The 23,976-nt window shown below is 34.6% G+C and overlaps 2 protein-coding genes and 1 non-coding gene across 3 annotated transcripts; 1 reads left to right on the top strand and 2 right to left on the bottom strand.

Moving 5' to 3' along the window:
- Positions 1-188: 188 nt before the first annotated feature.
- LOC106367481 (protein indeterminate-domain 16) lies at positions 189-2,943 on the bottom strand. The gene is made up of 3 exons (XM_013807266.3): positions 2,354-2,943; positions 1,732-2,137; positions 189-1,032 (listed from the first exon to the last, which is right to left on the bottom strand). Exons 1-3 carry the CDS (start codon positions 2,469-2,471, stop codon positions 405-407), a joined length of 1,152 nt encoding a protein of 383 aa, XP_013662720.1. The 5' UTR covers positions 2,472-2,943; the 3' UTR covers positions 189-404.
- Positions 2,944-15,062: 12,119 nt separating this feature from the next.
- On the top strand, positions 15,063-23,749 carry LOC125577951. Its single transcript, XM_048740150.1, has 2 exons — positions 15,063-15,223; positions 22,430-23,749. Exons 1-2 carry the CDS (start codon positions 15,067-15,069, stop codon positions 23,206-23,208), a joined length of 936 nt encoding a protein of 311 aa, XP_048596107.1. The 5' UTR covers positions 15,063-15,066; the 3' UTR covers positions 23,209-23,749.
- On the bottom strand, positions 17,458-17,564 carry LOC125578706. The gene has a single exon (XR_007316789.1). It is a non-coding gene; the product is annotated as a small nucleolar RNA R71 (small nucleolar RNA).
- Positions 23,750-23,976: the final 227 nt, after the last annotated feature.

Below are 23,976 nucleotides of genomic sequence, written 5' to 3'. Positions count from 1 at the left end.
TATTATGGAACTGTCCATTAGTTTATAAAGAGAACAAAACATTTTCTTAAACCTTATTATTACGCTTAATGTTCCATAATCATAAGTTTCAACTTACACCAATCAATCAACCAACCCCACACCAATAACTACCATCTGTTTTTTGGTTTGGGAAAATATTTATTAATATCAGCCTAAAATCAGATAAATACAAAACAAACAAATTAATTAACTTTTTTTAACCGATAAGATCTTTAACAGAAATTTCAAATAATTCTCGGAATTTACTGTGGACACAGAAAATGATGCATATAGTAAAAAATGGATCCACACAATGGCAACCACTAAAATACAATCATTTCATTTAAAACCATTATGTTTTTCCTTTCGCCCGGCCTTGTGGGGATTTATGAAGAAGTATAGAATCATTCAAATTCCCCTTCCGTTCTCGCCGAGGAAACATAACTCATAACAAGAGACGTCTTACTTTCATCAGCCATAACGGGGAGCTGGAACAGTTGCTTGCAAGAACGACAAGTGATCTCCAAGATTGTTGTCTTTATTCTCTCCATTGCTTCTTCTCTAACAAACTGAGCTTTCTCCAGCTCGGCTTTCGCTTCTTCCCTTATATTCTTAGCCCTCTCAAAATCCATTTCCGCCATCTCTATCTGCCTCTTCGCTTCTTGTCTCATTTCATCCGCTCTCCTCGCTTCCTCATTCGCTCTCTCCAATGGTAAACTCATCTCTCCCTTTTCGCTTCTCTTTAGGTTTGATGATGTTTTGGCCATTCCTATGGATAGTTGAAGCTGAAGGCTTTCGTAAGAAGATGATGAAGCATCGAGAGGGTAAGCGAAAGCTAGTGACTGTTGATGGGACGCTTGTGGTGGCCTTAACATAGGAAGTCCATGGAGTAAAGGTCCAATGCTTGGGGTCGAAAGGGTTATTGATGGAGTTGCATGGCACGATGTGTTCTGCTTTAGAGGACGCGGGGGGTTGCTGGGTTGAGGTCGCCGGATGGTGCATGTATCTTGATGCTCTATGAAACTCTCAACCCTAAAAGACAGGAAATGAATCAATAATGAAAGAGTTGTAATTAGTTCATATATATAAATATGAGAGACAATTAGTGTAGTGTATACATATATATATGGTCTAAACTAAAATGAAAAAAATTGAATAGAGTTTACATCAAGAGGAATATATATGCTTGATGGAGTACGTACGTAATCAAAGGTAATAATATAAAATAGAAATGAATTATGGATTTAGGTATCTGAAAAAGGGATTACGTGATTAAAACTTTTTAGTTTGCGTATTAAATAAATGCAACAAAGTGTTTGTAATGGAAGTTCATAATGGGGTCAATGTGAGATCACATACTAAAGTCTAAAACATACAACTATCCGATTTATATAATTATATGAAATAAGCATATCTGGCAACAGTCAAAAGACTGATCTATATGCACATTCAAAACAAAAACAAAAAACACAAATCTATGTGCGTTATAGATAATATATAGATATACCTGTAATGTACCAACATTACACACCATCACAGAAAACATTTTTTTGTTCAGTTGATAAATTGTATTAATAAATTATCAAGAAGAAAACAGTCCAACTTCTGAAACCCAAGAAATTAAATCATCAGCACCAGAAAAACTGACTAGGGTTTCCACAGAACATCGAGTAAATTGACCCCACTTATTTTTATACATTAAGAGATAATGATGATGAAGAACTGAAGAACCTGGAGAAAACACGGCCGCAGTCACAGGAATGACCGCGTGAGCCGCATGTTTTGAGATGGGCTTTGTAATCAGATTGAACAGCGTAGCCTTTTGAGCATCTATCGCAAACCCATTGCTTGTGAGCACTGTGTTTCCTGCGGAAATGCTTTTTGATTCCGACCAGATCTCCTAGTGCGTGGCACGGGTTGTGGTGGAGACAAGTCGGCTCAGGACACACATAAACTCTCTTTCTCACCTCTTCATCTTTCTTCTCTCTCTTCAGTAGCTTCCATGGTACTTTATGCCTTCTTCTATGCATCTGGAGATTCTGATCCCTCTGAAACCCTTGGTTGCAGATCTCGCACACGTACCGATCTGACTCTAGCAACGTTCGTGGAGATAAAGATACAACCTCTGCATCTGGATCTGTTGCCACCGATACACAAGATTTGAAAATATTATATATAACCTATTTGGATTATCCAGCACACAAAATTAATAAAATCTTTAGCTGAGTTTAGAAAAGGCAATCCACAAAATAATCATATACATAATTTATTTGGGATATTATTTTAGCTGAATTATTGAAAACCTAATAGTAGATAATTAAAAGACTTAAGATGAATTGTTAAAGAAGCAAACCTGGTGTCCCTGCTGGTCTCCGTTTCCTCTTGTTGTTCACTGTGGTTCCATTGATGGCAAGGAGGAGATCGGAGGAAGATGAAGAGGGATGGTTGATGTTTTTCTCGAAGTCTATCATCGGATGTGGTTTATAATAATCTCTTTTTGTTTTTCTATACGGTTGTGGTATTGGAAGAAGTGTACCTCTATTACTGTGTGACTACTGAAAAAGAAAAGCAAAATCGAAGAATCTTTTGTTTTTTCATGTGAAGATTAGAGGTTTTCTCTTTATTTGGTGGATAGTGCTGTCTCAGCTTTATCTAATAGAGGAAGAAAGGGAGATGAGTTAAGAGGGAGAAACAAAGGGTTTTGCTTTCTGAAATCAACTTTTGTTTCAGCTCTCTTTTCCCAGGCCTAAAAGTTTTCTTTTTTGCCTTTGCTTCCTCTCTTTTTCTTATTTTCCTGGAAAAAGGTTTCTTCTTTATGTTAATTGTTTCATTGACCTCGCACCTTACCTGGAGAAGGCATTGTATGGTCTTCGATTGTTTAATCTTCTTTGCATACACTCATCTTCTTTTTCAGTTCTCTCTCTTTAAGTATATGCATACATATACATCTACAATCTACATACATGTGACCTAAAGGAAACGGGGTTGAAACTTAGAGCCCACAGATATTTGGAAAAGAAACAAAAAACATCCTATTTCACAACAAAACAAATCGAAGTCATTATTATTTCATATCACAGAATCTTCTTCTCCACAAATTACTCCTCATTATTATTTGGATATGTGTATATGTTTTTCATTGTCTAAATCCATATTATGACAATGTAGCAACATTATTACGAACTATTAGACTAAAAACTTCGATCGGAAATTTGGACAGAAATGTTACCAAATGATCACTACACGAAAACTTCTCACTTCCAATGAGAATTAGGACTCTAGTTTTCCGAAAATTCCGAGCAAATCTCGGCAATGTACCCCCAAAAAATCTGAGAAGTATATTTTGCATGATAAAATTTTCAATAACTAATAAGAAAACTCTTCGAAAAATTCTCGGGAATTAACATTATTTAAATGGATGATAGCGTCAAGTAGAGAGAATGTTAAAGGCTTACCCTCCCATGTGGGCATGGGATATGTAATGCTTTTTATGAAGATGACGACGTAGAGACAATGTCAGTTTTTAATATCTAAATGGTGAACAATTTTTTTGGGGTTACTTTATGGGTTGTCAACAGAACTTTTCACCTCCTCCATTGTTACTTCTTGAAAAGCAAAAAGCCAATGGGACCATATTATCATGACTCCTCTTCGTTAAGTATCAACTAAATTAACAATTGTGCTTATTTTTGTGTGTTAAAAATTCTGTTAGACTTTCGATCAGCAGAAAATTTGGAACATAGTATGCTCGAATAAATTTTTTGAATGGTGAATTTCTGACGAAGAGATCATTTTCAGTTAACTACATGCAAGCTCTTTTCAACTAAAGAAACATGCCAGCTCTTAATATTTCCTGGATAACATTTTTTGTCTTGAATATATAGTTTCTTCATTTATTTATATACCAAGTTGACTGTAAAGATATCAGCTTATCTATAAACTGAAGAAAAATGTTTTGGTGGAACACTCGGAAAAATTCATAGCTTTAGAAGTAACTTTAGAATCCAAATTCGTAAGAATGGCTACTCGCAAATATACGTTTGTATATGTACGAAAATATGTTCAGATTTACGTGCCAACCAGTGACTAGTCTATCATCTCCGTTAGGGTATTCCAGTCCAATTAGGATTACGCTACGAAAAGTTCCAAGTTCGATTTCAAATTAAAACTCAGGATCTTGAGTCCCTCCATAAGATGCAGCTACCCATTACTCAGCAGTCAAGCACGAAGCATATTTTGAAGAGAGAGAGAGAAATAATGTAAATACATATATGTAAATTTGGTCGTGCAACAGAAAAATCATTCAGACATTCATAATTAACTGACAAACGTCTCTTGCTAACGTATTAACATGTTTCTAGAAAACAACACTAGTTTATTGTTGAACAAAAAAGAAAAGCAAACAACACTAGTTTATATCTCAGAAGAATTCAAGTAGCAGATGTTCATTCAAAAATAATAATTAAAGTAGCAATATGGTATATTTAATGCTGTTTCTTTTATCATGATAACATAGCTTTTTACAAAACCTTTGATTCTTACAAAATCTTTGATGCGAAAACAATTTGCATACACATTTTGAAATCATCACGGGTCTTAAAAACAATCAGATTAGCCATACATACGTTTGGAAAACATGCAACACACGCTGATCAACTATGAACAAAGAGGATACAAGAGATATCGATTGGAGAAACATGATCTCACCGAAGAGATAGATTTTTTAACCAAAACAAAAAACAAAAAATCTCCTCGCAGTTGTAATAAATTATATAAAGCAAGCTTTCAACATAATCAATGCGGATCCGTGTTCCACCTTAATTAGTTAGGCCCGTGTGTTCAAATGGACCTGGTCTTTGTACACTTTTTAAATGATTTGCTCTTTCATGACACTCCAAGTCCAAATCAATGCAAGTTTTTACTCCGTGGAATATACTATATGATATGATCATATGATGACACCACATTGTATGGATTCCGGTTTCCACCCATGCAGAGACATGAGTTGATTATGTGCCCACGACACACGTAATAATAAGTAATGATTTGTCCTAACTTCCAAATAATTTTTAGGGTCAATTTGAATATCCGGAAAGAGTAGCCATTCGTGAACTGCACCTACCATTTCTATTTGGAATTAGTCTGAATTCTTCTATAGGTTTTGGATATCTCCAAGTTAATAAAAAAAATTCCAAATATTTTTATTAAATCCTTTAATATAGATGCGCCCACATATATGTACGTAGTAGATAGTATTAGCTTGCCGTAAGAACTTAACATTTGTATTGGACATCATTAGTACTTGTGAGGATAAGGATTCATAGGTTCTTAATTCAATACCAAATGATAAATAATTCTGTATAGTATTGTTGCTCCCTTCTTATTTCTGATGTAGAATTCCTAACATGGACCTTTTTTTTGACAAAGTCCTAACATGGACCTTTAGATCATTGTTTTTGTCTGATTGTCTCATTGATATGGAATTAAATCTATTTTCTTATATTTTGGATGGATTGTACACGTATGGATTTAGCGAACTATTATCCATATTAAAATGTCAAAAAAAAAATATTTTAAATTTGTTGAGAACAGATGAATTGATATATACCGCGACCAGTGACGTATAATGTTGATTTTATTGGGTGCACAAAGCTTGGAGGTGTTGTTCAATTATTTTAGTGGAGTTTAAATCCAAAACACAATTGACCGTTATTCAAACGATGATTCTAAATTCTGTTTTATAATCTATTGTTATTTGGTTTAGTATTTATAAATCTTATTTAAAATAGTATTCAATAAATGATTTAAATCCAATATTTGAAATCTAGTGTTATCAACTTTATAAAAAAAAAATTTATATTTCAAATTAATTTCAAATCATTTGTTGTGAAGTCTCATGAATAAATGATTGTAATTAAAATTCAAGGAATATTGTAAAGATTTTAGAATTCACCAACTTAAACTATCATAAAATTTAAAATTTGTTGGTTCATAAAACACTGATGATGATTTTAAATCATTGATTGAATAACACTCTCTTACAATATGGATGAATGAGTGATTCTAAGACCATCTCCAACCTCCACTTCATTTTCTACTTTATACTTCATTTTGAAGTGATATTTGCTCCAACTCTACTTCATTTCTTGCTTCAAAATGAAATAGTGAACAATGTTGCTTCAAATTTGAAGATCTATCGTACATATTTTATTCTTTTAAGATGAACTTTTTATATTGTGAATTCGACTTTAATTTTTTACTTATTCTTATATTTTGCCAAAAATAATTATATACGTTAATATTATCCAATCAATTTCAAAATTTTGACTATTATTTTCATATAATCAGATGTTTATATCAAAGACCATATGAATATTCATTTTTAAGAACTTTCAACTTGATTAAAAAGAATCAAAGATAAATAATCTTATCTCTTACTTCTAAACACTTTTGTTAATCACTTATAGAAAAATTATATATATAGCGCTTTTTTACAAACTATGATATTTTGTGTTTGTTTATTCTTGTTATGTAATAAATTTATTATATGAAAATGTTTAATTTATATTAATTAATAATTATGTTGGATTATTGTAAAAACAAAATAGTTAGGTAAATTTAGTAAATATAATAAATATAAGTATTTACTAGTACTTAATGATAAAATGGAGATGAAATATATTTGAAATATTCATTTTACAAGAAAAAACTGAAGCAAACCACTGGAGTAAATGTTGCTTTATTTTTTTCTTCATTTTGAAGAAAGTAAACTTTTGAAGATAGAAATGAAGTCAGCCGTTGGAATAAAAATTTATTTTCATTTTATCTTATAGCATGATCAGAAACTGAAAAATTAGTAGTGCACATGCACCCATAGTGTTCTACCTTGCTTCACCTGTGATCGCGACCCGCTACATCTCTATATTTATGAATAATAATAATAATTTCAAATTTTTAGAAACTCGATTGATCGTATTTATATAATATTTTTTTGAATCTAACTATTTAAAAAAAAAACTATATATAAATTGTGTATTTTGATCAAAATTTCTTACTTTTTGTTTGTTCAAATTAACTTCAAATTAATTTTGAAAATAGTTATTTATAAAAGAATTGTTAAATTTTATCTAAGTTAAAATGGAAAATTTATCCTACATTTATTTCTATTAATTTTTAGTATTTTATCAATCATTATGTATTTTTAATTACACATTTGTTATGTAACCAAATTTACCTATTATCTCTTTTTAGGATTCTTACGAAAACATTTTTTTTATCATTAAGCCAAATTTAGCTATTACCTTATTTTAGAAATTTTGCCAAAAATATATCATTAAAATTTGTACTTTCATAATGTGATGGAAACCATGTCACATTTTTCATTAAGCAACGTAATACTGTTTTCATGAGAATGGATGTGGTGATGAGACAAATTTTTTTTTTTTTAAATTACTTTACAGATAATGTTTGGGGATATTTAAATATACATAAATTTTGAATTTTATTGAAAATGTTCTTATTTCGAAAAAGATATATATTTATATAAAAATTGTTAGCTTTTATCCCAAGTTAAAACGAAAAAATTCTTACACTTGTATTTATATTAAATTTTAGTATTTAAGTGTAATTATGTATTTTTACTTACACTTTTGATATGTAACCAAACTCATCGATTCTATTCTTTTTGTAATCTTACCAAAAATATATAAAAAATTGTTAAACTTGATTTGCCTACTATCGTATTTTAGGTTTTTACCAAATAATCTATATTATTAAAAGAGAAGTACACATTAAAAATACTCCTAAGTTTTCTAACTTATTTACACTTCCATGCCACAGAGAATTAAATTAAACTACCTATTTTAATGCTTGTCTTTTCCAGTGAAATTAATGAGTTTTTTTTAATTAAATTTAAATTTAATGTCATTAAATGAACCTATCTATATTAATGCTTGTCTTTTTTAGTTAAATTAATGAGTTTTCCTTAATCAAATTAAACTTAATGTCATTAAATGAACCTACAAATACAACATATCTATATTATTAAAAGAGAAGTACACATTAAAAATACTCCTAAGTTTTCTAACTTATTTACACTTCCATGCCACAGAGAATTAAATTAAACTACCTATTTTAATGCTTGTCTTTTCCAGTGAAATTAATGAGTTTTTTTTAATTAAATTTAAATTTAATGTCATTAAATGAACCTATCTATATTAATGCTTGTCTTTTTTAGTTAAATTAATGAATTTTCCTTAATCAAATTAAACTTAATGTCATTAAATGAACCTACAAATACAACATATTTAACATAGCTTATTACAGACGAGTACAACCCAATAATGAACTTGAATTTTATTTTTACGAAAACGTGAATCATTTTACGTATGTAATATTTAAAATATATTAACTACAATATAACAAATGCATATAACCTACCTATACTTTAGTTTGAAATGATCATGCTCAAGTTTTATATAGTCAACTTACATCATGCATCGATCGATGTACAACATTCAAACTACCTATAGTTTTCGTTTTCTTTATAAGATGTATCAACCAACCAATCATCCTATTTATTTTCTAAGCTTTATAAAAAACAAATCAATAAATACAAACTCAAAATCAAATATCTTTTATTAATCAAAACAAAATATCTTCAATGTCGTATCTTTAATGTACCTATTAAATATATAAACCGTAACCAAAATTACACTAATTATAAGAATAGATTTGATTTCAACCAATTGATCTATTACTTCGGTAATTGATTTGCTTGTAGAAGAGGAAACAATAAATTTAAATTTTGTAAGAATATAAAAATATAAAGATTCAAACCAATGTCGATATTTGCGTATGATTTTCACATAATAAGCTTCAGATTGAACATTGAAAAAGATAGAGATAATTTTTTTTATCTTTTACCGACACAAAACTTAAACAAAACGAAAAGTTAAAGATATTTTTTTTTGTTACACTTCCCGAAAAAAACGGTTACAACATAGGCTTTCATATATGGTCTTTTAACATATTAATGTTATGAACATTTAATAATTATCTTGACGCAAAACAAAGACTATAAATAATTTATTATCAATAAAATTATGAAGTTATTTACAATTTGATGACCAATTCATCGTCCTTTTTTATATGTTAAATTTTTCATAGAAGTTTAAAAATCATTGTATTTTCTTTAAACATGTATAACTAATTTATAATCTTTTATGCCATACTAAGTCATAATATAATATTTCTTCATATTTTACATTAATAACCATTGTTTTTATATATCATCTACAATTCTCTAATTATGTTGTATTTGTTCAATTTTTTATATGATATCGAATATTCGTCATAAATAGATGGTTTAAGACACCAAAAAAATATTTACTTGGTGAATATAATACATCAAATATTACAAATACATCATTTAGTTAAATAAGTAACCAAAAACCAAAAATTCATACCCGCGCTGGTGCGCGGATCAGGGTCTAGTTATCATTAAAATTGGAGTATTTCAAAATATGATGGAATTCATATTATACTTTTTAGTAAATCGAGTCATTTAATAAAAGAATGAATGTAGTAATGATATATAAGCAATTTTTTTAAAAAAAAAATATTTTACAAATGACCATTAGTCTGTTTGCCATTTAATCCGTTCTATTTACTATTCAACAACTATCTGTAGACAAAGGCGTCCGAAAACATAAATAAACTGTAAGATGAAAGGTATAAAAAGATTATATAAGCAGTTTGAACAGGAAGCTTTTAATGAGTTTCTCACTTTCTTGTGATTAAAATTAAAGAGAGAAAATGTTCAAACGTTTTTAAATAAGAGATTTAGTTGGGTAAGAATTCATAGTTCACATGCTGGTTTTGTATTGGCTGAACTTTAAATAAATAAACAAATTTTAATTAGTTAAATAAATTTTGTTAAGAACTAATATTTTGTATTTTGTATTTTTAGAACTAAATTTTAATATTTAGTTTTAATTAGTTAAATAAGGGACTTCTTTCAGTTGGTGTTGCTCTAAGATGAGAAAAAGTAATACAAAAGCAAAACATGTTGCCTTACAGAAATTCTTTGTCGGCCTTTGGAAAAGTTGTTCGTATATATAACCCAAATCCCATATAATTTGACTAAAGTAACTTAATTAGTTAATTTCCAGTTAGGAACTAACTAGACTATTCAAAATTAGACTATTCGTTAGTATCATTACACATAAAATTATTTAGGCATTGTCTCAATACTTTGTTATAAAAAACTTTAATTTCGACTTTACTATATTATTATGCTTATGAACTAATTTTTGCCACAAATTTTTTTTTCATAACAGTTTTTATGATAATTTTCTTAAAAAAGATCTTGCTAATTCCAAAAAGGACAATAAGAAAGCTAAGTGTAATTCTAAAATTAGAAGTGTCCCAAAAGACAACTCTACACATACTTGTACTATATTTTGACATGACTTAAAACAACAACCTCATCCCAAGCAAAAATATCTCACAAATAAGTGAAAATAAAAACGAAAGATTATTTTTTTTTTTTTTTTTTTTTTTTTGACAGCAAGAAAATTTACAGACTCATATAGACTCTGTAAACCAATGTGGTAACTCCGCATCCATGTGTACGACGAAAGACGGTTGTGTCCGAGCACTACGTGCCAAGCGATCCGCCTTTATGTTTTCCGTCCTTGGAACATGAACAATCTCTGAGTTGGTAAAGCTTCTTCTCAAAAACTTAATGTCATCCAGGTAGCTTTCAAATGCCGGCCATTCTTCTGGTTCAGAAACCATCTTCACCAATTGAGAACAATCCGTTGCAAACGTGACCCGGTACTGTCGTAAGTTCTTCATACACTCCATTGCCCAAATTAGAGCCTCCAACTCCGCATGAAGAGGTGAAAGACTTGCCCTTACATTTCTTGCCCCTAACAAACCCTCAAACTCCGGAAGCGTGCTGAACCAGCCTTGTCCTGAGAAATAATCCTTGTCTTTCCAAGAACCGTCAATGAAACACCATCTTCCTGTAGTCTGTGAGTTAACTCTGAACTGCGCTTCAGGGGCCATCCTGGAATCATTAACAATTTGTGCCTCCGCCCAAAGTGTTGATTCCAATTCAGCTAAGTTTAGCGTTTCTCTCGGGTCAACATCAATATTACTAAAAACTTTATTATTCCGACCCTTCCAAATGTACCATAGAATCCATGCAAACTGATGATCCTCCATTTTTGGATTAACTCTCCAAAACAGATGATCCATATTAGCAAATATCGAGCCCAAAGGGAAAATATTTGGGTTCGATGGAATCTTAGATAGTGCCCACACTTGTCGTGCCGGAGGACATTCAAAAAACACATGATTTATTGATTCTTCCGGATCACCACACCTTGCACATCTTGTATCTCCTTGTATTCCACGTGATTTTAAATTTTTGGTCACTGCTATACAACCTGTCAACAACTGCCATAGAAAATGCCTTAACTTTGGAGGACACTTCACTTTCAAGTACTTAGATATTTAGATATTTTAACGATGGAATATATCAAGTACTTAGATATTTATTCACTAAAATAGTTTCTCCTATTTTTGATTTTTTTCTTCTTTTAATTGTAAGATATTTATAAGGAAAACTTTCGAAGAGATATACTTTTAGGCTTGGGTCCTTTTATTTATTAATTTTATCTGCTGCCAAAATAATTATAAAATCTTCTTGTAGTTTTTTTTTGATGTCAAGAAGATTTTAAATAAACTAGAAGAAGATTTTATTAATTTGGCAGCAGATAAAATTAATAAATAAAAGGACCCAAGCCTAAAAGTATCTCTATTCAAAAGTTTCCTTATAAATATCTTACAATTAAAAGAAAAAAAAAATCAAAAATAGGAGAAACTATCTTTGAAATTTCCTTATAAATATCTTATAAAATCTTCTTGTAGTTTAGTGGTGAAGTTTGTAATTAAAGGAAATGTAACAATTCGACTTTCTCATGTTTTAGATTAACATAAAATCTTTTAATTAGTGGGGTTTAGTGTTTAATCATCATTTAGCAAAAAAAGAAGGGTTTAATTATCATTTTGGTCTTCGGCCTTCAAATTGACAAATTCTCAGGATCAACTCTGTGCTAAGTTTTGGAAAATTTAGCAAAAGTTTGATAAACCTACTCACTTTTGACAAACTAAACAAAATGTATATGGCTACAACACTTACAATACTCATTATATCTGCCTTGATATTTACATATTTGTTTAATCAGTCTTGATTTAAGAAAATTTACGATAGACACGACCAAGTCCGGTGTGAGTTAGTATAAGACATACTCGTACGAAAATTTTGAAGTTATTTTTATGATTTTCTCTTCATTTTATTCATATAAAACCAATCACGAGACGCAAATTAGGCTTTTGGAATTCGTTTTGCAGCTTGCATCACAATTAGGCCTAATGACAATTATCCCTTCTAAAAACAAAACAATTGTACCAACATTTTAGTCATTCTGTTTTTAGTAAATTCTGGTTGAGGTCTATAATAATTACTAGAAAGAAAGTAACACTTCCAAAATTTATGGTCCATTCTTAAAGTCTTTGCTCTGGCCATACCATTTCTCGTGATCGATAGCGATCTGTCATCTAAGTTATTGCTTTCACTACAAATTTACGAACATTTCATATCAAACAAGTCAAATCAAAATGATTAAATTTCCAGTACGAAATGAAAGACAATAAAATATTCACCATGCAATTTGGTAAAGAGGCTAAAAAAAGATACATATAAAGTAATCTGATAGACAAATTTGATAATGATACGAATACAAAAATAATAAATAGACTATCATCTTAGTCAAAAGAATAATAACCATATCATATGTCTATACTTAACAGCGTGTATATATATATATATATATATTAACTGGTTTCTATACTTGACACCGTATAACATACGTAGTTTTTAGTTACAAAAAAAAACATACGTAGTTTTATTATATAAAATCTAAAACATAATTTAACTTGGGAAAATTGCCAAAAGAGAACAAGAAATCAGCATAGTTGTCCCTATAGTATAAATCCATTTTTTTCTATTTTTTCTCTTTTTTACCCTTTCCATATGTTAAAATTAATGTAATAAATAGTTATAAGAATCAAAAAAATTATTAAAAATATAAAAAAACTAATAAAACACCCATTTACACAAACACATATTTTTTTTAGGTTTGAAAAACATAATAAATAATGTTTTTAAATTACGTTCTACTAAAAGTAGAATTCTGTTTCTACACAAAACGGGTGAGTAGAAAATGAATTCTAGAATGAACACATCCATCTACTTGTTTTAGAACGTAAAAACTACTTTTTACTATAATTCTAAATATGGGGAATACGAATTCTACTATTTGTAATGATCGCTACTTTTATTCAGAAACATGTTTCTACTTTTATCGAGTATTCTAAGTTATCAGGAATGCAAAATCTAAAACATACACGAACGTCCACATAGTGTAGAAATTACATTCTGGAATTTTGTTATGTTCTACACAGTGTAGAAGGTGCCTTCTACGGATAAAAAAACTGAATTTTCGAAAATTAAGGAAGTTGCAGTTTTAAAAATATTCTAAAAATATTCTAACTTCCTAAAACGTGTTTTCATTGATTTGCTTCGTGAAAAATTAAAAAAAAAAACGATTTTGAATGTTCTTCTTCACCAATCTATGATTTCCCCATGATTTTTCTATAGTTTGTCTTGTGATTTTCACAAAAACATGTTCTATGATGCATATCTATACAACATGTGGTGTTTGGGAGTTTGGAGCAACCATGGGATGGGTTTTTTCGGCTGATGAGAAAGGGGCTAGGCTACTGTTATTGGAATCAAGTTCTACCTTAGAGGTTTTTAAAAGAATGGTTTTGGAAGATTTTGATATGGAAGAAGATAGCTTACCCGATTTGGAGTTGAGTTATCTACCTAATGAGTTGATCAATACATCAACTTGTCCACCTGTGATCATTGCGAATGATCGACAGCTTCAGAATTTTGTTGGTTTTGTTCAAAAGTGTGTTTCTACTCGATTGTGTGTAACGTCTAAAGCCAAAGTTGAGAATCTGAATGAACCAGACTTTGATCTTAACAAGTCGCCAGCTGATTCAAGTTCTGCTCAAGAGGAGGGAAACTCGGTTGATAGGGGGAACGAACCGGCTCCTGTGTTTGTTGAGAGGCAGTGCGAGAAAAAGAAAGAAAAGATTAGAAGAGTCGAAGTTGATGAGGATGCCTATCATGCCGATACCATGATCTCGGCCAAAGAGGACATACATAAGATGTCAAAGTTTTATGTGCTCAATGTTGTTAAGAAGGGACAATTGTTTGAGAACAAAACTTTGCTGAAGGCGACTTTCGAGATATGTGCAATGAAGCATAACTTTCACTACAAGGTTATCAAAACGGATAGACAACTTTGGTACGTTAGATGTGAGGATAATGCATGCAATTGGTATGTTCGAGCAGAGTGTTTGAAGGATTCTGAATATTTCATTATCAAAAAGTATGTCGGTGAACATACATGCGCACCTTCAAACAAAACCAAACCGGGTAGGACTGCTTCGGCCAAAACTATAGGCAGTCTGATTATGCATAGGTATGAAGGGGTTAAGGAAGGGCCAAAATGCAATGATATAATACAGATTATGCTTATGGATCATGGCTGTGAGATCACGAAATCTTTAGCATGGGATGCTCGTGAATATGCGGTTAATGCTGTTAGAGGTATACCAGAGAGAAGTTATGGAAAAATACCGAAATACTTGCACATGCTCAGAGAGGCTAATCCGGGAACACATTCATCGTATGAGATTGACAGCAATGGGAGATTTTGGTACCTGTTTATTGCATTTGGGAAACCGCTACGAGGATTTAACAGAGTCATAAGGAGGGTTATTGTGGTTGATGGCACTTTTCTGAAGAACAAATACAAAGGAGTTCTATTGGTTGCAACTGCTGTAGACGGAAATTCTAATTTGTATCCTCTTGCATTCGGAGTAGTCGACTCAGAGAATGAAAATTCTTAGGAATGGTTTATGAGACAACTAAATAGTGTCATTGCTGATGATCATCATTTGGCTTTCATTTCGGACAGACATGCGGCCATTGCTAAGGCGCTTGAGACTGTGTATCCAACAGCTAAACATGGTATTTGCATTCATCATTTGTTGAATAATGTGGTAACATATTACCATGGTGATATCTTGCATATTTGCATTGTTTTATCCATTCATCCATGAGCATTTTCATCATATAGATTAGGTTTCAGACATGTTTAGGTTGCATTTTGCATACATGAGTCTCTATTAGGTACTGGAATACCACATGAGGCTATTTGGAGCTCAAAAGAGGTGAAAAGGTGACCATTGAACGAACCGAGCATGGGAGCGACCTCCCGGAGCGACATCACGAAGTCGCTGTGTCCCACTTCTCAGAGCGACCTTCCTAAAGCGACGCCATGAAGTCGCTCGCGTTCTCATTACTCCGAACAGTCTTAGATGACCCTGGAGCGACCTCTCAGAGCGACCTACCAAAGTCGCTCCCGATCCAGAGCGACCCGTTGGAGCGACTGCACAAAGTCGCTCGCGTTTTCACGTCCGGAGACACACAACTCGCTCTCGGAGCGACCTCTCGCAGCGACCCAGCGAGGTCGCTCCCGAAGCTTGGAGCGACCTGTCCAGAGCGACAGGGAGAAGTCGCTCGCCATCTTGGTTCCCGGAGACAAGAAATCGCTCTCGGAGCGACCTCTCGCAGCGACCCAGCGAGGTCGCTCCCGAAGCCTGGAGCGACTTGTCGGAGCGACGAGCCGAGGTCGCTCCGCGCCTATTATCTGCTCGATTTCTATTTTACTTAAGGGCCTTTTGGTCATTTCATTATGCACGTTTTGCACTTGGAAAAACCTATGTTTTAAACATCTTTTGTAAGCCACGAGGAGGCACATCATCTTTGTTTTTAGAAAAACCACCAAAAACCTTTGGAAAGGGATCTCTTGGAATGAATTGATCAGTTTATTATTGAGAATTCTGTGTTCTTATCTATTTCCTGTGTTTCTCTACATGATTAATCTGAAATCCAATATGGGTTTAAGAGGAATCATGGAGATTAGTGAGTAATCACCTTTTGAATTCATGGGTTAGGGAGATTAAGGGTGATTAGGTTAGAGCTAGGATGTTTTAGTGTAGATCATTCATATTTCCTTGCTAGTAGAGTAATCATAATGCATCTTCTGAGTTGGCCACTCAGTTGTTGATCCTTAGGCATTTCTCACCCGAAAGGTGTTCGATGAAATGCCCGAGACAACTCTCCTAGGCTTTTAGTATACTTTGCCAAAGACATTTGTTGTTAAAGGTACTAAGATAGCTAATAGACTTGTTAGTAATGATTGCTTTCATATTATTCAACCAAAGACATTTGATGTTTGAGATATGTTAGCAAATGAGCATTCATCTAGACATAGAGCTTGCTTAGAATTGTGTCTAGGCTTAAGGTTGATTGTTTGATTGATCATTTGCCATTCTTAGTTCGATACTTGATCACCCAAGGTCTAATCCCTATACCCATGAGTTCTCTTTTCCTTTAGTCAAGAAAGTATCATTCTGTTATTGCTTTCTAGTTTTAGTCATAGTTTAAAACCCATCTAAATCATTGGTTGCACTTAGATTAAGTGAGTACTTGCATTCTCAGTGCTTTGATATCCCTCAGAACTGGTTCGACAATCTTTTATACTACAACATTTGTCTTAGGAGCCTTGAAAACTCCTAACATCAAATTGGCGCCGTTGCCAAATTCTGAGTAGATTTGAACATTGAGATTTAGTCACTTGCTTGAGACTAAGTCATTTTTATTTTCTTTTGTTACTGATTCTCTTTCTTCACCTCCCTTTAATCTACAGGTGTATGAACTTGAGGAGTAGGGGTCCATCAAACCTAGTTCCAATAGCTGCAGACATCAGAGCTTTAGAGAGAGAGTGTGCTAGAAATAGAAGAGAAGAAGAGCAACAGGCTCACTTGCAGAGATTGAGTACTGATATGGGAGACATACCTCAAAACCAACAGCGAGCAGCTCGACCCATTGGCACTTACGACCGCCCCAACATTCATGGTCATAGAATGGGAATCCGAGCACCCGCTGTGGCAGCCAACAACTTTGAGATCAAATCAGGACTCCTCAACGTGATCGAGAACAACAAGTATCATGGCTTGGCTCTGGAGGATCCATTTGATCACTTGGACAGGTTCGACAGCTACTGTGGGTTGTCAAAAACCAATGGTGTGTCCGAAGATGCCTTAAAGCTCAAGCTATTCCCTTTCTCTTTGGGGGATAAGGCACGTCAGTGGGAGAAGTCTCTACCCAGCGACTCCATTACCACTTGGGATGACTGCAAGAAAGCATTCTTGGAGAAGTTCTTCTCTACTTCAAGAACTGCTAAGCTGAGAAACGAGATCTCCAGCTTTCAACAGAAGGGCTTGGAAGGTTTCAGTGAAGCCTGGGAGAGATTCAAGGGCTATCAAGCTCAATGCCCACACCATGGTTTCTCTAAGGAGAGCTTGCTGAGCACATTCTACCGTGGTGCTCTCCCTAAGTACAGAGCCAGACTGGATACAGCTAGTAATGGGTTCTTCTTGGGGAGAACTGAGGAGGATGCAGAGGAGCTGGTTGACAACATGGTTAAGAGTGATGCAGTCTACAGTGGAGACCACGACAGAAGCAGTAGAACTGAGGATAAGCAAACGAGGAAGGAGTTGAAAGCTCTACAGGATAAGATAGACATCCTCCTTGCTGATAAAGCTACCCAAGAGCAGCTGCACTTTGTTGGCAACCCAAGCCAAGAGACACCAGCTGTTGTCCATGAAGTTGAGGGTTTGGAAGGTCAGGAAGAGCTGTGTTTCATCAACAACAATGGTAGCTGGTACAAGAAAGAACCCAACTTTCAGTACAACAACTACCAACAGAAGTCCTATTCCAACAACCAGCAGAGTGGTTATCAGCCTCGGAACAATCAGCAAGGCAGCTATCAGCCTCAGCAAAATCCCTCGTCTGGTTCCTCTGCTCCTCAAGAGAGCAGCACTGATACCTTACTGAAACAAATCTTGGAGTCTCAGACTAGAAGTGAGAAGCATGTTGGTTATGAGTTGAAGAACCTTCATACCAAGATTGATGGGAGCTACAATGAGCTCAACAACAAATTCTCACACCTTGCTTCTACAGTCAGGAATTTAGAGAATCAGTTTGCTTCCATGAACACTCACCAGAATCGCCAGCAAGGATCTCTACCTGGAAAGTCTGACCAAAACCCCAAGGAGGCCAAAGCTATCACCCTTAGGAGTGGTAAACAGTTGCCTCCTAGAACCCTCACCAAGGATGCTGAGAAACTAGGTGAGGGGGTTGCCATCAACATAGATGATGAAGTGGTGATTGTTGATGAGAAGATCAATGACGAGATCTTGGAGAAGATAGTGGAAGCCAAAGGTAAAGGAAAGGTTGGGGAAGCGAAGAAGACAGTAAAAGATGGTGAAGTTGTAACTCCAGCAAGTGAAAGTTCTTTTGTTCCTCCTCCCTATGAACCCAAACTTCCATTCCCTGGTAGATTCAAGAAGCAGCTGCTAGAGAAGTACAAGGCTCTGTTTGAGAAGCAAATGAGTGAAGCTCAGGTTGCAATGCCCATCATCGATGCTTTCATGTTGATTCCTCAATACAACAATTTCCTGAAAGATGTTGTAGCTGCAAAGAAGAAGGAGATGGAAGGCATGATGACTCTTACCCATGAGTGCAATGCCATCATCCAGAGGCTTGATGTTCCAGAGAAATTAGAGGATCCAGGAAGCTTCACACTACCTTGTGCTCTTGGACCTATGGTATTTGAGAAAAGTCTCTGCGATTTGGGAGCTAGTGTCAGCTTGATGCCTTTGTCTGTTGCAAAGAAGCTTGGATTCACTCAGTACAAGAAGTGTAGACTCTCTCTGGTGTTAGCTGATCGTTCAGTGAAGTACCCTGTGGGCATCTTAGAGGACCTCCCTGTGAAGATTGGAAGGTATGAGATACCTACAGATTTTGTGGTGCTTGAGATGGGTGAGGAGGCTCAAGACCCATTGATTCTAGGAAGGGCACGATTGATCTCCATTTGGGTAAAGAGAACATCCTCCACTTTGACATTAAGGAGAAAATGAGGAAACCAACTGTGTTCGGGCAAGCCTTCTACATTGAAGAGATGGCCACTCCTGCTGATGAGCATCTTGAAGAGTTACCACCTGAGGACGACGAGGAGGGAGCATCTCCCTCTACTCATTCCCTATAGAAGGTAAACCACCACACTCCCTTGTATATACCATTTCATTTTTTGCATATTAGTCTTCTTTTCGGTATCTCTCTCTACTTGACAACACAGAGACTGTGTAACTCAAGTTTGGGGGAGGTACCAAGTATTTGATGATGTTTGCTTTGATGTTGTTTCATTGAGTCATGCATTGCATACCTATTTGCATATTAAAAAAAAAAAAAAAAAACAATCATTTAGTTTGCATCATTTGCATTTCTAGGAGAGTCTAGAGCATATAGGTTGCATTCACTTGCATTGGGAGCAATGATTTTAAATGCCTTGTAAAGAACACTACGTTGCACCTGAGTAGCTTTTGCACCTCTCAAAAAGACTTGTATGTTCCGAGACTTGAAAACTCTTCCTGAAACTTGTTGATTGCTGAAACTCAGTCTTTGAAGCCAACTACAACCTTATTTGAACTGAACGAACTTAATGCCTCTTGCTCATGGTCCCTTGTGTACTGAGTCATGGCTATACACACTTGAGTTGTCACATCCTTTATGCCAATCTTATTTTGACAAACTCTAGTGGTAGACCACTCCCAAAACCCTTCCCTCCTTTTAAGCTTTCATTGTTTGATGAGTGAGGCCTTTTTCGGAAAGTCTTACATGTGCATAATGTTGAGAGTATCGGGAACGACAATGCTTGATCTTCATTCTTGCTAGATTGGGCACTCTATTGTCTAGCTATAGGTGGGGGGTGAGTGTTGTGATTATGATTTGGGAGAAATGAAAAGGAAAAGAATAGACTCTTTGTGCTTAAGTGAATTGTTTTATTGGGATAAGTAGAGAAGCCTCTAGCTCAAGTTTTGAAAAGTCTTGGCCCCCAGCCTAAAAAAAAAAAAAAAAAAAAAAAAAAAAGGAAAAAGAAAACGAAAAAAAAAAGAGAAAAGAAAAAAAAAGAAAAAGAAAAGAAAAAGGGGGCTAGCAAAGTTGTTAAGAGCTAAGAAATGTTTTGAGGTTGTGAAAAATCCCTTGTAGATTTCAAGGAGAAGGAGTTAAAGTTCTTAGGATCTTTTGGTGAGAGATGTGAGTTGGGTTTGACATTTGGGAATGATTGTGTAATTGTATGTTTGGGAAAAGGGTAGAACAATGGAGATTGAGCATTGTATGCATGAGTTGGTCCCTTTCTTAGATATATTATGTGCAATGTCAAGGCTACTTGTTTTGAGAGTAAACCACCTTAAAGATCATATGTTTTGAACCTCTTGAATCACTTGAATAAAAGCCTTCCCTTACCCAACCAAATGACTTGGACCAACTGACCATTTGCAAGAATTCACCTGATGTTTTGTGCTTAATGAATGTGAGAGTTGGTTGATTTGAATGTGTGGATGCTTGATGATGAGTGTAAGAACAAAAAGAGTTAAGATAGGCCTAGAGAAGCTAGAGTGTAATAAGAGAGTGTGCTAGTTGTGTTTCTTTTGGCTATGTGCTCCCTCCTTCAACCTCTCTCCCTATGAGTTCTAGAAAGTTCACTTGTGGACAAGTAAAAGAACAAGTTTGGGGGAGTTGATATCTTGCATATTTGCATTGTTTTATCCATTCATCCATGAGCATTTTCATCATATAGATTAGGTTTCAGACATGTTTAGGTTGCATTTTGCATACATGAGTCTCTATTAGGTACTGGAATACCACATGAGGCTATTTGGAGCTCAAAAGAGGTGAAAAGGTGACCATTGAACGAACCGAGCATGGGAGCGACCTCCCGGAGCGACATCACGAAGTCGCTGTGTCCCACTTCTCAGAGCGACCTTCCTAAAGCGACGCCATGAAGTCGCTCGCGTTCTCATTACTCCGAACAGTCTTAGATGACCCTGGAGCGACCTCTCAGAGCGACCTACCAAAGTCGCTCCCGATCCAGAGCGACCCGTTGGAGCGACTGCACAAAGTCGCTCGCGTTTTCACGTCCGGAGACACACAACTCGCTCTCGGAGCGACCTCTCGCAGCGACCCAGCGAGGTCGCTCCCGAAGCTTGGAGCGACCTGTCCAGAGCGACAGGGAGAAGTCGCTCGCCATCTTGGTTCCCGGAGACAAGAAATCGCTCTCGGAGCGACCTCTCGCAGCGACCCAGCGAGGTCGCTCCCGAAGCCTGGAGCGACTTGTCGGAGCGACGAGCCGAGGTCGCTCCGCGCCTATTATCTGCTCGATTTCTATTTTACTTAAGGGCCTTTTGGTCATTTCATTATGCACGTTTTGCACTTGGAAAAACCTATGTTTTAAACATCTTTTGTAAGCCACGAGGAGGCACATCATCTTTGTTTTTAGAAAAACCACCAAAAACCTTTGGAAAGGGATCTCTTGGAATGAATTGATCAGTTTATTATTGAGAATTCTGTGTTCTTATCTATTTCCTGTGTTTCTCTACATGATTAATCTGAAATCCAATATGGGTTTAAGAGGAATCATGGAGATTAGTGAGTAATCACCTTTTGAATTCATGGGTTAGGGAGATTAAGGGTGATTAGGTTAGAGCTAGGATGTTTTAGTGTAGATCATTCATATTTCCTTGCTAGTAGAGTAATCATAATGCATCTTCTGAGTTGGCCACTCAGTTGTTGATCCTTAGGCATTTCTCACCCGAAAGGTGTTCGATGAAATGCCCGAGACAACTCTCCTAGGCTTTTAGTATACTTTGCCAAAGACATTTGTTGTTAAAGGTACTAAGATAGCTAATAGACTTGTTAGTAATGATTGCTTTCATATTATTCAACCAAAGACATTTGATGTTTGAGATATGTTAGCAAATGAGCATTCATCTAGACATAGAGCTTGCTTAGAATTGTGTCTAGGCTTAAGGTTGATTGTTTGATTGATCATTTGCCATCCTTAGTTCGATACTTGATCACCCAAGGTCTAATCCCTATACCCATGAGTTCTCTTTTCCTTTAGTCAAGAAAGTATCATTCTGTTATTGCTTTCTAGTTTTAGTCATAGTTTAAAACCCATCTAAATCATTGGTTGCACTTAGATTAAGTGAGTACTTGCATTCTCAGTGCTTTGATATCCCTCAGAACTGGTTCGACAATCTTTTATACTACAACATTTGTCTTAGGAGCCTTGAAAACTCCTAACATCACATGGGAAAGGACTTGTTGGGTTGGTTGCAAAGGCGTCCAAGGTTTATAGAGTTGCTGAGTTTGAAAAGATATTTGCTAATGTGTGTAATATCAGTCCGGCAATTGGAAAATACCTAAGGGATGCTGAAGTCCAAAAGTGGGCAAGATGTCAATTCTCTGGATATAGATATGACATAAGGACAACAAACCCTGCCGAATCCATCAACTCTGCTTTGCGTTCGCCGAGAGAGTATCCAATCATTCCCTTGTTGGACAGTATCAGAGAAATGCTGACTCGGTGGTTTTATAACCGTAAGAAAAAGATTTCAAAGCATAATCATCCTCTTACCGAAGATGTGGAGAAAAAGATTGAAAGGAGAACCGAGAAAGGCAAAAGATTTGCAGTTTACCCTGTCAGCGATGGTCGCTTGCTTGTTAGAGGTGATAAAATCGACTGCTTAGTTGATTTGGATAGACGTACTTGCTCATGTGGGAAGTACAACCTGATGAAGATACCTTGTCGGCACGCAATTAAAGCTGGGTTTCATGTTGGAAGACAGCCACACACATTAACTGATTTATTTTACACTACAGAAGCTTGGCGAGAAGCTTATCATGAAAGCATCAATCCTATTGCTGTTCCTGAGGATGCTTGGTCCATGCCAGAAGACAAAATCGCCATCTTTATCTCCGTGAAAGAGAGAGGCGGAGAGACCAACGATGTTAGGGTTAGGGAAATCAAGCTTTTGACCCCTTTTCTTCTGATTTTTTTTTCTAACCCGGTAACTTTATTAAACTGAATCATTTTTATTTTTTTATAAAAAACCAAATTAATTATGTTTAATAAGATTAATTAAAGGTTACTTTTGGTATTATGGAAAACATTATACTATAGGGACTACTTTAGGTTGGATTTATACTATAGGGACAACTATGCTGATTTCTTGTTCTCTTTTGGCAATTTTCCCATTTAACTTTATGTTTTTAAATTATTATATATATGGAAAAATACTATATTAGGTAGTGTTTTGAAAGCCAGATCGGACTGGCCGGTCAGACCAGTTCAATAGTGAATCAGTAAACCAAGTCCAAGCTGAATTAAAACTCAGATTTAAATTAAACAACCAAAATCGGCACAAAACCAGCAGACTAATCACAAAACCCGGTTCAACCAAATACAAAATATAATGGATTAATTTTGCTTCTAAAAATTTAACATAAATGACATTTCTTGATTAGTTTCATATTTTTTAGTCGTTTGTGATTGGAAACCAAAATCATTTTTCCTTGGTCACATTTATTTTGTTTTCATTATACACACTTCCTATATGTTATTATAGCATTAATAGAAATAACTTTATTTAAATAATTCTAGTCATTTCGGTTTATATTTATTATTCATATACTGGATTGGGGATCTAAAAACAATAATGGTTCCATATACTTTTTTGATTTTGTAAATATTTTTTAAATATATTTTTCAATAAATTTATGAAATACTAAAAAAATCTCAGTAAAGTATTTAAAATATATATCATATTTTCAAATAATCATACACGTAAATATAT

Source organism: Brassica napus, chromosome A9 (assembly GCF_020379485.1).
Source record: "Brassica napus cultivar Da-Ae chromosome A9, Da-Ae, whole genome shotgun sequence".
NCBI classification, from domain to species: Eukaryota; Viridiplantae; Streptophyta; class Magnoliopsida; order Brassicales; family Brassicaceae; genus Brassica; species Brassica napus.
Note: the sequence above shows the minus strand (reverse complement) of the source record. Positions and strands in the feature narration are given on the sequence as shown.

Coding starts and splice junctions, on each gene's coding strand:
- LOC125577951 (XM_048740150.1), top strand. CDS start 15,067: ATGAGACAACTAAATAGTGTCATTGCTGATGATCATCATTTGGCTTTC. Junction 15,224..22,429: donor TAATGTGGTAACATATTACC/ATGGTGATATCT, acceptor TCCTAACATCAC/ATGGGAAAGGACTTGTTGGG.
- LOC106367481 (XM_013807266.3), bottom strand. CDS start 2,471: ATGATAGACTTCGAGAAAAACATCAACCATCCCTCTTCATCTTCCTCC. Junction 2,138..2,353: donor GAGACCAGCAGGGACACCAG/GTTTGCTTCTTT, acceptor CGGTGGCAACAG/ATCCAGATGCAGAGGTTGTA. Junction 1,033..1,731: donor TGCGGCCGTGTTTTCTCCAG/GTTCTTCAGTTC, acceptor CCTGTCTTTTAG/GGTTGAGAGTTTCATAGAGC.